This window comes from Ambystoma mexicanum, chromosome 8 (genome assembly GCF_040938575.1).
Source record: "Ambystoma mexicanum isolate Mex_15411 chromosome 8, UKY_AmexF1_1, whole genome shotgun sequence".
NCBI classification, from domain to species: domain Eukaryota; kingdom Metazoa; phylum Chordata; class Amphibia; order Caudata; family Ambystomatidae; genus Ambystoma; species Ambystoma mexicanum.
Genome location: NC_090929.1, coordinates 742,214,581 through 742,230,908, shown reverse-complemented (window position 1 = coordinate 742,230,908; position 16,328 = coordinate 742,214,581). Strand labels below are relative to the sequence as shown.

The window sequence follows — 16,328 nt, the reverse complement described above, 5'->3', positions numbered from 1 at the left end:
GTGTTAGGCCATGAAGTATTACTGACAATGGAAATCAAGAAATTGTTAAAAGAGTTTAATTTTATAACTGTATTGTTTATATTGTATCTTCATGTGAAAAGTCGCAATTTATGACTAAATACAATACAAAATAAATTTAAAAAAGGTTGAACACTGCAGGAGGGAAAGAGAACAAAAGAAGGAAGTGGCGTAAGGCAGAGTGACCCAGGGAGAAATATAGAAATGGCACAGAGAAAAGTCAGAATTAGCTCAAGAAAGACTAAGCCTAACCACAGCAATAGACCAGGAAAAGAAGGCCAGAATTCAGAGAGGTGGCAAGCTAGAGTCACCCAGCAGTGGGGACAGCGGTTAGGAGGGGACGTGACAAAGGTGCAATAGGTTTTGCAAAAGAAATGAAGAAGGGATACAGAGGAAAAAGTGGACAGGAGAGAGAAAAAAGTGGAGGGGTTCTTCATGGGAAGAACCTGTTCAAACTGTGATGCCAATATCTGTGTCAGAGTCACTTGCCAGTATTCCGGGGCACATGCCTAAAGGTTCCCGGAACCATTGAGATCTGGAGGAATGCCACCCAAGCATGACAAGACTTGAGAAGCAAGCCCGGAACCAACATGTTCAGGTGGTAGGAGGACCACCTAAATCAAGCTCAGCGTGCTCTCTACAGCAATGGCAAAGTCAAGACCCAGACCAACCACAAAAGAATGACAGGAGACTTTAAAAAACAATACCTTCAAAAAGATAAACTGTTGGGAAAAAAGAAAATAGGAGAGAAGTGAATGATTGCCCGAGTTTGGCATCATCGCCAAGCTCCTAATGAGGGCCAAATTGTCTTGCACTGCTTTTCCCACTAAAGAAATTGATGTAAGTGGATACAGAATGCGGATCATAATTGTGAACGTAATAATACATGCCTAAATCTGACAAAAGCAGATATGAAGACTTGATGATCAGGTACTGACTCAACACATTTCTCAACAGACTGTCGCTGGTTTGTGCTGGATGGGAATAGTGCACCAAATCATTGGTATACTGTGGTAAATGCATTTAAATCAGGGGATAGAGACTAGTGGGAGGGCTTGCTGGAAAGCAGAAAGTGTAAGGAGCAAAGTAAAGTTCTCCTTCTCGGCCACGAAAAGACAGGCATGTTCAAAATTATGCCGAGGGAAAGCAACTATGATCCTATGTTACAGGCTCTGTTTCACGATTTGAATCATGATACCCGACATACTTCTTTGCGTGGTAGAAAGGGGGTGATAGTCTCATAGGTGTTTACCATCATCAATGTCACCCAACTCCAACCTGTCTTCAAGACACACTGACCCTTTACTTCTGATCAAAACTGTATTAGTTGCAAGATGTTGGGTGCTGTCTAGATCATATGACTGCTGGTCATTTTGTGGAATTTCACATATCTGACTAGCTTTTTTCCAGGGTTCAGTTCTGGCTCCAGAGGTTGCTGAGTGCTCTACCAAGCCACCATTTCATGGAGCATACAGCCATAGCAAAGATCCATCTGCTACTTGGACTCACACCAAAATCATATACCACACAAATAAAATATGCAGACAAGTGCCTCAAACCATGCTAGTCTCTAAAGAGTATAATTGGTCAAAACATTAATCTTATATGAGGTAGACACATTCATTTTGAAATGGAGGCAACTCTTCCAGCCAATAATTACAAAATAGCATGCACTTGTGTACTGATTGGCCATCTGAGATATGGCTAAAGAGGTTCCTGGATTGGGATTGGGATACATCTCAGAAATGTTCCCGGATGCCTTTTACAACTATTGAAGATAAGTAATTCTTCAAAAAGAGATTTTTTTGTAAGAGTTATTTTTATCTTAGCCTCAAGTATTGAAGTTTTGTGAGCATAGTACTTTAGAGTATAACTCAAGGTTGAACCTAAACAACACTTACCTTTCATATGATAAGCAATTTATGAAACGTAATATATTGCAAACAATACCTGGAATTTCCTGTAATGTAAGTGATTCTGTGCCACTGAAATTGTTTGTAAGTCTTGTTTTTACGAGGGATTTTCTTAATGGATCAAATCTACTGAAGGCGCCTATAATAAAAAATTTGACAGAAACATGATCATTTATGGCATTACATACATACCCATGTTTGTATTGTAAGACAAAATATGAAAGGAGCTTACTATATTTTTCAAATGTTGAGCTAGCAGTAGAAGTAGAATTTGCAGACCCTAGGGGAAAAAATGTATACATGAATACATTTGCTTGAAGTACCTTTTACAAATTATGCATTTTAAGGCTATGCTAACTAATATATTTTCTCCAGGAAAGATATTCAACAACAAAATGTAAGCCCCACTTGGCACAGTGCACAAGTTTTGCTTACAAAAGCACCAATATCTCCAAACACTCCTGTCAATACTTCTTACACATTTGTCTTGAATGTCTCCTCACCACTGCCCAGAGACGCCATCTCCTCAGCTGTGGTCATTTAGGATTCAGGCTTGGGAGTAATCTAGGCATGCTTTGCAGAGAGTGAGGCCATTGTCAGTTACATAAGTGGCTATCCCATTGGTTATCAAAAAGGCTTGTGTCATGGTAGAATTTAGGCCTTTAAACAGTACTGGAAAATATGTTTGTGAATGTGTGTGTGTGTGTATGTGCAGATGTGTTGCATGCTTATTTTGAGGGCAAAATAGTTACACTCCATGCATACCAGTTCCCGTTCGTAATCTGTGTGTGGTACTACGTCGCGCCGAAGTTGCGCCTAAGTTAAGCCCGCCTGGGCCCGTCCAGGCTTCGGCCGGACAGGTTGGTTCTACCACTTCCCTTCCGGTAAGCTACATTTGCCAAACTCTTTTGGAGCTTGCCCCAGCTAATATTGTGCTCCGACCCAAATTTCATCCTTTATATTCAGCCATGAAAAATTATTATAATCTGCGGAAATGTGCATATAGTGCCTGCCTGTTGAACAGCTCCTACCTATGCCACTGCTCTGCTGGTCACCGATTAAAAAAAAAAGATTTCAGTGAAACCTTGTCGGTAGAAGCATGGGGGAGACTCCTATATGTTCATGGTTTCCCGTTCTGTTGGGCACATTTTCCTTTTTTTAGAGAGTACAAATTAATGGTTATATGCCTTTTAGCTGTAAGGCTTGCTTTGAGTAAATACGGTCACAGCTCACAGGACAATGTAATGTGGATAGTAATCAAAGACCCTGGAATTCTGATCATATTCTGTGGTGCAGTTATTCTGATGCAATTATAGTCCTTACACAAATAGAGGCATATTTTCCTGGTCCTTGAATTACTTCATTAAAGTGGTGTTTCCTGCTCGCATGGCATCGGTCCGGAGCCTCCAGAGCCCCTTGCAGCTTGTAAGGTAACACTCGTCGTGCACTGATGGCTCTTCCAGTCACATCTCTCATTGTGTGGAGATGGGAGTGAGAGTGGCAGAAGTGTGTGCAGCCCTTCTTTATTAACAGTTGCTTGCGGCATGGCTGCTGTGTATTCTGGGTATCTCATAAATATGTGGCATAAATATGGCGCTACTGATCAGCCTTATAAATAAGTATAGTCGGTCAGATATGCCAGATTCCACCAGCATGTACAAGGTATTGCCACAGGAGCAGGGCAAACGGTAGCGGGGAAGGGCAAATACATGACTGGCTATCTCCTGCAAACCCAATACATGACTGGTTATCTCCTGCTAACCTACAGAGAAGGAACATTATGAAAAGGCCTGACTGGAAAACAGGAGCAATGGTCACTTATAATTAGGATGCCAAAGCAAGCAGGATAAAGCAAGCCTGGCTATCCAGTGCTGGCAGAGGGGCAGTGCGGGAGGCCCAACTCTGTGAGGAAACAGCCCTTAGAGTGAAATGGGGCAAAGAAAGTCTCATGTAATCTCAGCAGGATGAACTGATTTGGGTGTTAGAGAGTTGCGAGTGCTATGTGCACATATTAAGAAGCTGTTGGAACGATTACACAAGGAATGCTTGCCTGCCTCCTTTGTGCTTTGTTTATGAATGTTACTGGCTTATTTCTTGATCTGCGTGTTTTGTCAACATTCCCTGCTCTCCCCTCTTCACGCCGGCACTTTATCTGCTCTGTGAATATAGCAAGGTATCCTGGCGTCTGGACAGTTTGTAGGGATCTGCAGGGGCTCTGCCACATCATACAGTAGGATGCAAATGGAGATGTGGAAGGACATTCACCTTCTGACTGGCCTGCCAAAGAGCCAACATTGGAAATTCTGAAAACCGGCATGCACCCAGATTGGTTCTACGGTTGCCCCTCTGGAGTGTGCTATTGCAGTGCATGATTCCAGATGGCCCGGGACTGGTTGGTTCAGGTGCTAATGTGCAGTATATTGATCTGTAGCTTGCTCTAAAGGGTTTTGGGGTTAGGCTTCATTGTTGGCTTTTCTGCATTGATGGACAATTGACTATGTAGACTGCTGTTGATACTTATAATAATTTCCAGTTTATGTCATTACGAACCCTTAAGCTTATACAGCCTGCACTCTTCTTGGAAATACGATGGAAGTGGATTGTAAGTGAGGGATTTCAGTGAATAACTGTGATGAGGGTCCGTCCTCGATGTAACAGTGTGCGAGATTGATACAGAATGCTCAACTTGCTATCTGCACTTTTGATGAAGGTATTTTGTATCCTATATACCTACAATTCTTAGCGTGCACCATATTGTTGGCTAGAAAATCTGACTAGGTTTGCATGTTACAAGCTCATCTACTGGGTACCACAATAGAGGCTTTAATAATTGTATAGACATCTTGACTACAGCACTAACTGTCAAATGGTGATTAATATTCATTTCATCCGGGAACACCATGTGACAGAACGTTTTATTTTATTGACTGGTTTACTGATTCAATGATCACCTGTCCCAACTTCTACTATATCCCTCACTGTAACTGATGTGACGTTTAGTATCTGATATTTGAGTCCAGTTCAGTAGGGGTTGAAAGTGTATGTAGGTATCCTTAGAGTGCCACTAAATCTGATATGTAGATTGCTCCTGATGACTTGGGAAGATCTATTACGTGCCCCGGAATTCATTGGTTCAGCCCTGTATACCTGAAGATCAGCCTACCTGTAGTAGCACGGGTCACAATGTAAGGATTGTGCCATTATGTCAATTGAAGCAGTTAAGGAGCCGGGCGGATAATAAGCTTGATTTTAATGTTCTTGGAACTTTGCGTATGGGGTTGACTGTCTGGGGACTGTACCGAATTAAGAGAATGGTCACACAGGCCTATTGTTTTCTTCTGTGATTGCTTGATTATTCTGATGGACTAGTCTGGAGCTGACCCTTGTCTGGTAGACTGCAAAAGGTTTGGTTGTGGGAATCAGTGATTGTATGGAACAGCATGCTTTTGACAGGTATTCTAATTAAACCGTTTATTTGTTCTTTGGGTTCAATATATGCATTCTCTGATCAGCGATTCCATGTTTAATTTGGCCGCTATTAAATATTGACAGTTTTTTTTCCTTCCCTTTTTTTTGGTTAGTTTGACATGTAGGGTCGGCTCTGGACTGGTCCACTTTTGTTATGATGCATTCATGTTTATTAGCAGTAAAACGCACTGTATGTTTTATTCGCTTGCCATCCTCGCATTGGTTGTTGACTTCTGATGGATGGTTGTGTGTGGGGGAGGGTTCTCTTTGTTTCTGTGAGGGATTGCAACAAATGATTTGGGTGTATGGTGTTACTTTGGTTGTTTACAATTTGCAGATTGTTTGTGGGCCTTTCACGGTTAAATAATAATAATAATAATAATAATAATTAGGCATTTATATAGCGCTACAAACCCTCAGGTATCTGAGCGCTGCTTATTATTACCCACGGTGTGTGGTGCTCATTTATCGACCTCGGAAGGATGAAGGGCTGAGTTTGGCCCCGCCGGGATTCGAACCTGCGTTAACAGGCTCTGCACGGGTGTCAAAGTGAGCGCTCTACTCGCTGTGCCACTTGTCCGGTTGGTCTTACACAATATATTGGTTAAGATTGATTTTTGTATTTGATATCCTGTTGCAGGTTACGTGCGTTTGGGATGGTTGGGTTGTTAGGGTTGATAAGGTATTTGTGTTACTCAGAAGTATGTTGTTTATGTTGGGCTCCATACCAGGGAGGTGGGTTGGCTGGAGCCATCATATGTGATTTGTGGTGGCTTGATGGGAGCTTTTATGGGGTGCTTGCTTTTTGTAACATGCCTTGATCTAGTTGTCTTGGTGTTAGTGAATGCTATGTGTCCTAGGGATATGGTTTTGTAATTGTACTAGGAATTGGATGGGGCAATGGATGTTTAATTGATGTGTCTGGGAATGGGGGTGTTTTTGTGTGGTAGATTGTTATGGATGGTTAATTTCTTGGATTAGAATTGGTTGGTGGAGGGGGGTTGGGAAGGTATGGGTTGGACGGTCAGATGTGTTTTTAATAATGTTAGCCAGTTCTACAGTACTGGGGTGCATTTGGATGCGTAGTCTGTGGGTGTGTTTTCGGTAGGATAGATGTGGTAATGATGGATAATAATGGGATTTCTGTTTTTACATTTATTGGTATAACTTATGGGGGTTTTTTGAGGGGGAGGAATTGTAGAATTTGTCGATCGAGGTTCAAGAAGTTGTTAGATGATTGCTCTTATACTTTATGGGAGTAGGTTCTACGGCTTTAATTATAATTATATTGGAGTACACTTGGTTTGTTATGATTTAAGGTAGGATAGAGGATTTATACATAGGTTGTAGAAGTTGGCCTGGGATGCCTGCTAAGTATAGTTCTGAATAGATATTGGTGTGTATATAATTTTACTTATTGTAAGCCTGATGGTGGTTGGGCTCCTGGTACTAGTAGATATGTGTGTTTTGTATGTCTTTTGTTGTCTTTTGTGTGTTCTGAGGTGGGTTTTCTTTCTTTGTCACACATTTTTCTTTTTTCTTTTTAACTTTTCTTGTTCTTAGGTTGCAAATTCTCATTTTTCTTCCACGTATGGATTTAATGATACGAGTCTGTGTCGATGGATGGGATTGTGACTTTGTGAAATGCAGATCATTTTAGTAGTGAGTTATTGATCCTTTAATCTTTCTTTCGTGGAATGTCCGGTGTATTGGATGTGTGTTTAGAAGAAGGAAGGTTTTGGCACGGATATGGAGGAGTAAGGGAGATATTGTGTTTCTTCAGGAGACTCATTTGAGTGAACAGATTGGTGATTATTTGTCTACTCGTAAATAGCAACAGGTGGTGTTGAACTATTATGATACTAAATCTAGGGGGGCTAGTATTTTGTTTAGGAGGGGACTGTCTGTCAAAATTGAGAAAACAGTAAAGGATCACGAAGGTCGTATTCTTCTGATTGATATATTACATAACGGGAAGAAAATTATTGCGGGGACAGTGTATGCTCCATGTGCCCCAGATATTGTTTTTTTCAGGAAGTTGGATGATCTTTTAGGGGAGATGGAGGGAGAGGCGATTATTTTAGGTGGCGATTTTAACTAGGTGATGGATAGTGAACTGGACAGAAGACCTGATTGTAGATATAATAATGGGAACTTAGGTGCGGAATTAAAACAGTTTGCTTTTAAGTATAATCTGGTTGATATTTGGAGGGTTCATCATCTAAGAGATAGGGAATATTAATTTTATTCGCCGGTCCATAATTCGTACTCTCGGATTGATTTTTTTTAATTAGTGATAAGATAGTTGATCAGACGTTTAGTTCTAGTATTGAGGAGAGGTGTATTTCTGATCATGCACTTATAGATCTGAAAATCAATTTACATGGTATTCATAAAAAGAATATGAGATGGAGAATGCAAGCCAATTCACTTAATGACCCTCTAATTAATGTGGGGTTAGATGAATTTATTCTGAAATACTTTGAGGAAAATAAGGGAATGGCTGACATTAAAATTGTCTGGGACTGCTTTAAAACGGTTTTACAGGGTGAATTGATCTGTTGAACTTCCCATGCTAAAAAGAGAAATAAAGTAAAGATTGAAAGGTTAGAAAAGGAGATTGTGGATTTGCAAAGGAATTGTGCACGAGCAGGGATAGATTGCATGAAACATAAATTGAATACATTGGAAGAGGAATTAAAGATGCTTTTGCATACACAAGCAGGGAAGAGTTTGTTTTATGTGAAACAACGCTTTTGGGAATTTGGAGACAAAAATGGTAGGCTTCTGGCAAATAAACTTAATGGTCTGATGATGGACAAGTATATTTTGTCTATTGAAAATGATAGAGGTGAGATATTTCATAGGAGTGAAGATATTTGTAGTGAGTTTAGACTATATTATGAAGAATTGTATAAGGAGCAATTACATCCTACTGAAACAGACTTGCAGTCTTTTTTTGATAAAGTTCACCTCTTCAGACTTCAGGATGACAAAAAATTGATTCTGGAGTCTACCATAGACGTGTCTGAGGTTACTGCTGCAATATTGCAATTGAAAGATGGAAAATCTCCAGAATTTTATAAAAAATGTGTTGAGCAAATATCACCTATTTTATGTGTCCTTTTTAATGAATGTTTGGAGTCGGGATCGGTATGTGATTCAATGACAGATGCATTGATTACTGTCATTCCTAAGCCTGATCGAGATCATAGGAAGTGCAGTAATTATAGACCTATTTCACATTTACCTAAATGTGAATTTTAAGATATTTACTAAAATTTGGGCGAATAGGCTTATGGTTAATATGGGTGATCTGGTGGATGAGTCTCAAGTGGGTTTTGTCCCGGGTAGATATGGATATGATAATATAAGGACTGTGTTAGATGTCATTGGAATGCATCATAATAAAAAATCGAAGGGGATGATTGAGTTTTTTGATGCAGAGAAAACATTTGATAGAGTTAATTGGAGGTTTTTGGATTGCACTTTATTAAAAATGGGATTTGGACCGACCTTTATGAAAATGATTAGGTGTATTCATTATGAGGTTAGGGCAAGGGTGATAATAAATTGTTTAATATCGGAGTCTTTTTCTTTGTCCAAGGGCACGAGGCAAAGGTGCCCTCTATCTCCTTTTTTGTTTGATTTAGCACTTGAACCGTTGGCGGCTTATATTAGAAATGTGGAGAAATCAGAGGTTTATGTGTTGGAGGGGTGGAAGTTAAGGTTTTGTCTTATGCTGATGATATGTTGGTCCTGCTGTCTAATCCTGAACAGTGTGGATTACTTCTGAAACAGATGTTTGAGGAAGTGGGTGAAAGTTCAGGTCATAATATAAACTGGGACAAGACTGAGATATTCCCATTGTCAAATGAGTGTAGTAAGGATATTTTGAAGGTTTGGAATTGCAAATGGTCCCCTGTTTGTGTTAAGTATCTTGGTATATACATCATTGGTGATTTGAGGAAAATTATGCAATATAATATTGATAAACTAATAGATAAAATTGCGTATCCAATAAGACGATGGGAACAACTTTATTTTTTGGTATTATGGGCTAAGATAAATGCAATAAAGATGATTTTATTACCAAAAGTGTTATATATAATTCAGTCAATTCCATTCTTGATTTCCAAAAAACAGATTTTGCAAACTGAGAAACCGTTTCAATGTTTCTTTTGGGGGCTGGGTAAAAAAACACGGATCCCTAGATTTATGTTGATGAAAAGTGTAGATGAAGGTGATTTTGGATATCCTGACTTGTATAAATACTGTAAGGCATTTCTGCTTAAGAAGGGTACTTATTATTATACGTATGATGACTTTGTGAGTGCTATCTGGCTACGCATGGAGAGGGGGATTTGCAATCTGTATTGTTTAAATAGCCTTTATACTATGGGCAATATGTCAGTTAATAGATTGAAGTTGAAGTCTATAGTGGCGACCACGCAAACCTTGCAGGGGTGGTTTGGAGAGAATAGCCAGTCATATGGTTTTAGCGAAGATGCTTCTCTTTGGCATAATGAGGTCTTACAATTGAACAATAGATGTTTGATTTGGAGGAATTGGGTTCGGAAGGGGGTTTTGACAGTGGGTGATATGTTAGAGGGTGATCATCTTTTGACATTTGAAGACATACAGAGGAAATATGGGTTGCACAAACGAGAAAGACGAAAATATGATGACCTGAGCTCCCTGATTCTTCTTAGGCAAAGAATGATTGGTGATTCATTGGGAACCAAACCTGCACTGTGTCAATTGCTTACAGGTCAGGAGTATTCAGTACGTACATATATGAATTTTATGCAATTGGAAAATAAACATGTTGCGGCGTGGGATAAATTGAGAATGGTGTGGTCGGATGATCTAAATATGTATTTTACTTATGGGGAATGGAAGGATATTCTTAGGGTAAGTGCCAATGTAGGTACGGATTTGAACTTGCGTCTGATTTGACAGAAAGTGGTGGATAAGGTGTACTGGACACCGGTTAAAATCTTTAAACTAGGGTTGCAAACTGATAATCTATGTTGGGGATGTGGAAAGGAAGTTGGTACCCTTATACACCTTCTCTGGGATTGCTCTAGAGTTCGGGATTTCCGAACTGATCAATTGATAGGATTGATTTAATTTTAGATGTAGTTTTACAGGGATCGGGTGGGAACATTATCTTATTTCTACGTTGAGGTAGGTGTAGGCGTTCTTTGAAATATGGTGGTTGGATAAATAAAGATTTATTGGTGGCTATGAGACTGATCCTTCTGGTTTGGAAAACTAGGAAGAAGCCTACAGTTGAGGATTGGTTAGTTGATTTGCGCACCTTATCGAATTTTGAAAAGCTCTCCTTTAGAGTGAAGGACGACGAAGAAATGTATACAGTCTATTTTGGCGTCCATTCAATGCCTTGTATGATTGACTATATAGGCTGTGGATTTGTATGAGTTGTGGGTAGAGATGATACAGAGGTGGAGGGAAAGAAGAAAGGGGAAAGTAAATGAACAAGGAAGACAAATAAAACCTAATACACAGGGTTTTTTTTTTTTACTATTATCCTTTTTGGGAGTTTGGTTTGGTGTCTTTGTGTTGTTGGTGTTTGTGTGTGTGTTCTGTGTTTAATGCTTTTAATTAACTGTTGTATTTTGCTCTTTTATTGTTCACATAAATGAAAAGTTTCTTAGTATGTCGGGGGGATTATTTGATTATGCTGTTTGCTTATTGCTATGTTATTTCATTGGAAGATTTAGATCTATGTTATCTGTGTTCTCTGGTTAACTGTTCCTTTCTGTATTTGATTATTCTGTGATTTACTTTAATGACATACTAATAAAGAGATTTGGAAAAAAAGGAAAAAGGTGGCACATGAACTCCTATTGGCATGTTTTCTTACACATTCCGTTTAGCTGCCATTATTCCATTTGCTAGAATTGTATCCTATTTGAATTATTTGACAACCACATCAGTGATAAGCGACATTTGTTTTTTGTAAAAAAACATGAGTGTTTTATTTTAAAGGCATTAAACACTTTCGGTATTGTCCCTGAGCAGTGCCAACAAATGAATAGCCACAACTAAACCTATCGTTTACCGCGAGAATAAAAAGCTTTTTTGTTGCATACATATTTGTTTCTCTCCACTGGGGTACTATTGGTAGGTATTATGGCATATCTTAAAGTCTTGAACTGGTTGATTAGCACTCATTATAATCAAATATAACATATTTGTTTTAGCCTATATATGGTTGAAAACATTGTTGTAAGAGGCACCTTTTACACTGATTTGTCAGGAATTGCAGTAGTTGGGAAGGGGAAATACCTTTCCAAACTCTTCAGAAATGGTGGCTTACTGAGTACGCATGCTCACAAAGTGGCATACCTCGATATTCAGTTCACACATGGAAAATAAAGTGCGCACGAAAGCTAACCATTCCCGCACTTAGGGAAAAATAATTAGAGGGAACATTGATCACAACGTAACTAAAGTAAAATGTTTCCAACATTATATTGTCGCAAATGCAAGACTTTGGACTGGTTTATTTTCCAATATCTAATTCCACGTGTATTGAAAATAAAAATAACAAACTGCACCTGAAACATCTTTTGCAACAGCGGAAGTGCAGAGGAGGGGTACTGGCCTTGTATTGATGATGACGTAATGCATGCAAGTCTGCAATATCCATTGTTAGGGAGAATTCTCAGAAATGACCTAATTTCTCTCTATCTTGGAGACCCCCAGCAACTTTGCTGGAATTTAGGACTTTTAATTTTTAACCTGGAGAGAGTGAGACCCTTTTTCCCCACTCTCTCCTGTATTTTAATGTGATTTTTAACACTGCTGCTTTTGGTTGTGGAGTCTGACAAACTCCATAGGCATCATCTTTTACATTGTGTCACACAGCACCTTCAGTGCAGTGGCACAGGGAAGTCTTTTAGATTTCCCCAAGGTTTAAATACTTTCTCTTGGATAAACTGCTGGTTCCAAGAGCAGTGAAGTGAAATTGACTTTACTTACATTTGTAACTTTCTAGACCCAGCACACACTATCTTACAATAGGGTGCTGGAGGGGTTACTTAGTATCCCCTTTGTCTAGCTTCGCATGTAACATTTTTATGTTACCCTTTCCTTGATGAATGGCTGGTGGCAGTGGTTTAATTTTAACTACCGTGGTGAGCTTTTACCGCGCGCTGCATTCGCAGCTGCAGTAAAGCACCCAAGGGTGCCATTTCTGTGAAAATGGCCCGGTCTTCTTTTTACGCCATTTCTTTAGGGAAAGGTCCATCTTGAAATTTACTCTGCGCGCCAAGACAGGTTTGGTCCCTTTGCTCGTTTTGTCTTTGGTGGGATTCAAAAGTGAATCCCGTCTCTGGCTCCAGGGTGTCTGGCGGGGGCAGGAAGCGAGGGAGGTGCTCAAAACTCCCTCTGCTTATTCTCCTAGGAGACAGGAATGCACTCTTAGGTGATTGGCCCGGCTGGCTGTCCAGCAAGGAGAGCCACCCTACTGGCTGACTGACAGCTAAGCTGGAATGAATGGGAGAAACCTGCACAAAAGTCGAGGCTTTTTGGCTTGGAAGGCAGAGTCGACCACTGGACAAAGGAATCTGAAGAAGAACTTAAAAGAGATGCCTACTGCAACTCCTGGACCGTTGGTTTCCCCGCTGAAGCCCTGCTGCTGTGCTGAAGCTCTGAATTTGTATCGACAGAGAAGCCCCGCAAGGACGACTTCTCCCCTTGAGCTGGTGGGATCAATCAACTCCAAATTAAGCCACCTGAACATCCTCTCGAAGCTGGTTGAATTTCCACTGCAGTCACTGCTGGAACAGAATAGCCAGGGAGAGGAACACCAGATTGTGTGCATTGCTTTTAAGCTGGCCAAAAGCTCCAGGAACATCCTCCGGACTCCCGGGAAGCAGGACTGACCGAGCCTGAGCCACCTCAACAGAGTTCTGGACCCGTTAAGGCAATGGGAAATACATTGTAGCCTAAAGCAATGCACCTACGAGAGACTGTAAGTGATCAGGTGCGCCACATTATCATCACGCAATCCTGGTGAGTGAAAGCAATGGCAGATTCTATGTTTGGAAATTAATTCAGCAGTTACCTGGCATTGCACAATTTGCAGCCCTATCCTGGGGCTCAGTATTGGCGCTACACCAACCAGCATTTTATCCAGTGTTCAAGGTGCGCAGATACGGTCAGGAGCAGTGTTCCACTGCTTTTATTTTTCCTGTGTGCCATTCCTCTACTTTTTACAACCATATTCAACATTCTGTATAGTGGATTTGTCCATTCTTGTCCCTGTACAAGTGTAAAGTCGTTATAGGAGCCTAAATTACTAGCAACTTAGACTATTGCAATGCCCCGGCTGCAACACCGTGTCACGTACCTTGTCACATGTTGCACTATACTTCTTGTTACCCGCTTCTATGCCGAAACCACAGTTCCACTACTTATTGAGCTACACATCTACCCCTGATTTTATCTGTTCACGTCGGTACCTTGCGAACCTTGCACTATTTCAAAATAGATTTTGCGTGAAGAAACTCCCTGTTTCAAATTGACATTTTTCACCTGTTCCCCTGTCATGGCCACTAGTCAAGGGCCACTACATTCATTCTCCAAAGGGTCCAAATGGACCCAGTCCTGGCGCCTTTGTCGCCAGGCTAATAAGAAAGTGTGCTCTGCACACATGGTGTCTAGGGCACGTGCATCCAGGCCGGTCTTTGCTATTAAGAAGCATTGGAAGGCACGGGCAGAAGTCTGTATGAGTGGTAGGATGGAGCCACAAGGTGGGGCAAAAGGGGAGTGGCTGGGGCCAGGCTATTTAAACCAGCCCCACCCGCATGCAGGCTCTTTTCGTTAGTCTGCTGTGTGCAGTGTAACGTTTACCGCCGTCTGACCTGTTTCCAGCTCGGCACGCATCTCATGAGGTTCTGGAACATCTTCTTCAGCCTGCACCTAGCTGACTCCAGCCACACCATCGCTCGAAGCGCAGCTAACCTGACTTCAACACTGCATCTTCAGCGCGCATCTTACTCCAGCCATACCATTGCTCGAAGCGCAGCTAACCTGACTTCAACTCTGCATCTACAGCGCGCATCTTACACGTCTCTGGAAATCCATCGCCTGCAGCGCGTCGCATCCTCACCTGTTCCGAGCGTCCAACTACGCGGGAGTCTTCTTCTTGTCCAGCATCCTCACGGATCCATCCATCTGGCATCCGCTGACAGATCCTCGGATAGCGGCTCTCCATCAGATGCCGCCGGGCCATTCCTGCAAGAGAAAAGGACGCACAAGATTAGAAACTGCATAAACATCTTAAGCTTGGCCGCGCAACACATAAGCCTTGCGTACCACCTTGAAACCCTACTTACCTTCTAGTGGGCTCCGCTCAATTCCCCTCTGGCAACGTTTGGACTCGCTTCCAACACAACGACTGGTGTGGCCATCTTCACACCTATTGGGGAGAGAAAAGACATTACAAGAATTACGAACAATAATCATTGGGAAAAGACATTGCAAAAGGATACGGCGAATAATCATTGTTACAAACACTTACCTTGAAAGTGGATTGGTCACAGCCGGTCTGGGCCATCACGCACACGGACCAGTGAAACAACTAAGCCCATCAACGGCGCCCCTGTTGATGAGAAGCAGGATGGAGAGCTCATCCTTACAAGACAACAGGTGAGACCATATGGAAAACGCATGCTCATCTCATTCTGCAACGAAGGGTTCGAGGGGGATCGCAATTCAACCGCAACATTCTCACTGCCTCTTACCTTCTCCAAAGGGCATTGCCAGCAACCAGAGCAGTCCACACTACAGCAGCTGGGGGTAAAGGCTGATCCAGGGGAGTCAAGTCCAGGGAGGGCTCCAACCGTGCCCCAACGTCCCCGCAGAGACCAGGTGAGCGTAACAGAACGCACATCCTCTCTGAACCTCTGCCTGGGTGTTATGGACACCTCGGAAACTGACCAGTTGGCCCAATTGCTGGGGGAACTACGGACCGAAGTGCATGCCTTCAGACAAGAGACTAATGCCCTTAAGAAGAGATCTTATTGTTGCCCGAGAACAAACTAACGATTTGGCGAGACAGATGCTTCAGACTCATGCAGGGCAGGTTCCATTACCCGGAACCGGAATTGTACCAACCCCTTGGCCACAGCCATCACCACCAGTACAAGTGGTACTCCCGGGGGCTGTGGCTTTGCCCCCCCAAATGTTTCACCGGCGATCCCAACAAATATGCCATATTCATGAACCAGTGTCATCTTCACTTTTTGTGTCGCTTGCGGCCTTCCCTAACGATAGTGCAAGAGTTGCCTTTGTACTTTCATATTTGGGAGGCAGCGCAGCAGATTGGTCCATACCATTGGTAAATCAGGATGATCCACTACTTCGCAATTTTGGAGATTTCCAACGGGAATTGGAAAAGTTGTTTGCTAGGCACACCCAAGGACAAGCTCTAGATAACAAACTATTGTCCCACAGACAGGGAAACCATGACCTGCTGACCTATATTGCCAGCTTTAATCGTCTCGTAGCACAAACCAACTGGCCCAAAGAAAAAAGGACCACAATGTTTTATCTGGGATTGCATGGGTGTCATGATGCCTACCCCCGGAGCACAAGGCCAGGCCCAGCTCCCCCGGAAGCAGGCATCATGCCCTCGGGTAAAAGCCCAGCGGCCCCTTATAGGGGCTCTTTGGACTCAGTCCTGGCGCCTTTGGTGCCAGGCTCATGTTGGACATCAGTCCTGGCGCCATAGGCGCCAGGCTCATAAAGGGAGGTGTTTTGTGCACTTACCTGATGCAGACCATGCTGCACGCTTCAGGCCTCCCTGAGACCTGAAAGGGACTATTTTTTCATAGGGACTATTTTTTCACTCGGGCGTGGCCAGGGAAGGATACATACCTAGTTGGGGAAGGA

General features: G+C 42.0%; 1 protein-coding gene across 5 annotated transcripts in view; it reads right to left on the bottom strand.

The window, feature by feature from the left end:
- Positions 1-16,328, bottom strand: part of LOC138472418 (uncharacterized) — a 1,989,442-nt gene that overhangs the window by 1,784,140 nt on the left and 188,974 nt on the right. For 3 of the 5 annotated variants that reach the window (XM_069610563.1, XM_069610562.1, XM_069610568.1), the window contains exons 4-5: positions 2,164-2,211; positions 1,969-2,070 (exon numbers count right to left, since the gene is read on the bottom strand). The exons of 1 other annotated variant lie outside the window; for it this stretch is intronic. In XM_069610563.1, the coding sequence (XP_069466664.1) occupies positions 1,969-2,070; positions 2,164-2,211 (150 nt within the window). The remainder of the gene's footprint in view (positions 1-1,968; positions 2,071-2,163; positions 2,212-16,328) is intronic. One more of the 5 variants, XM_069610564.1, reaches the window with a different exon arrangement.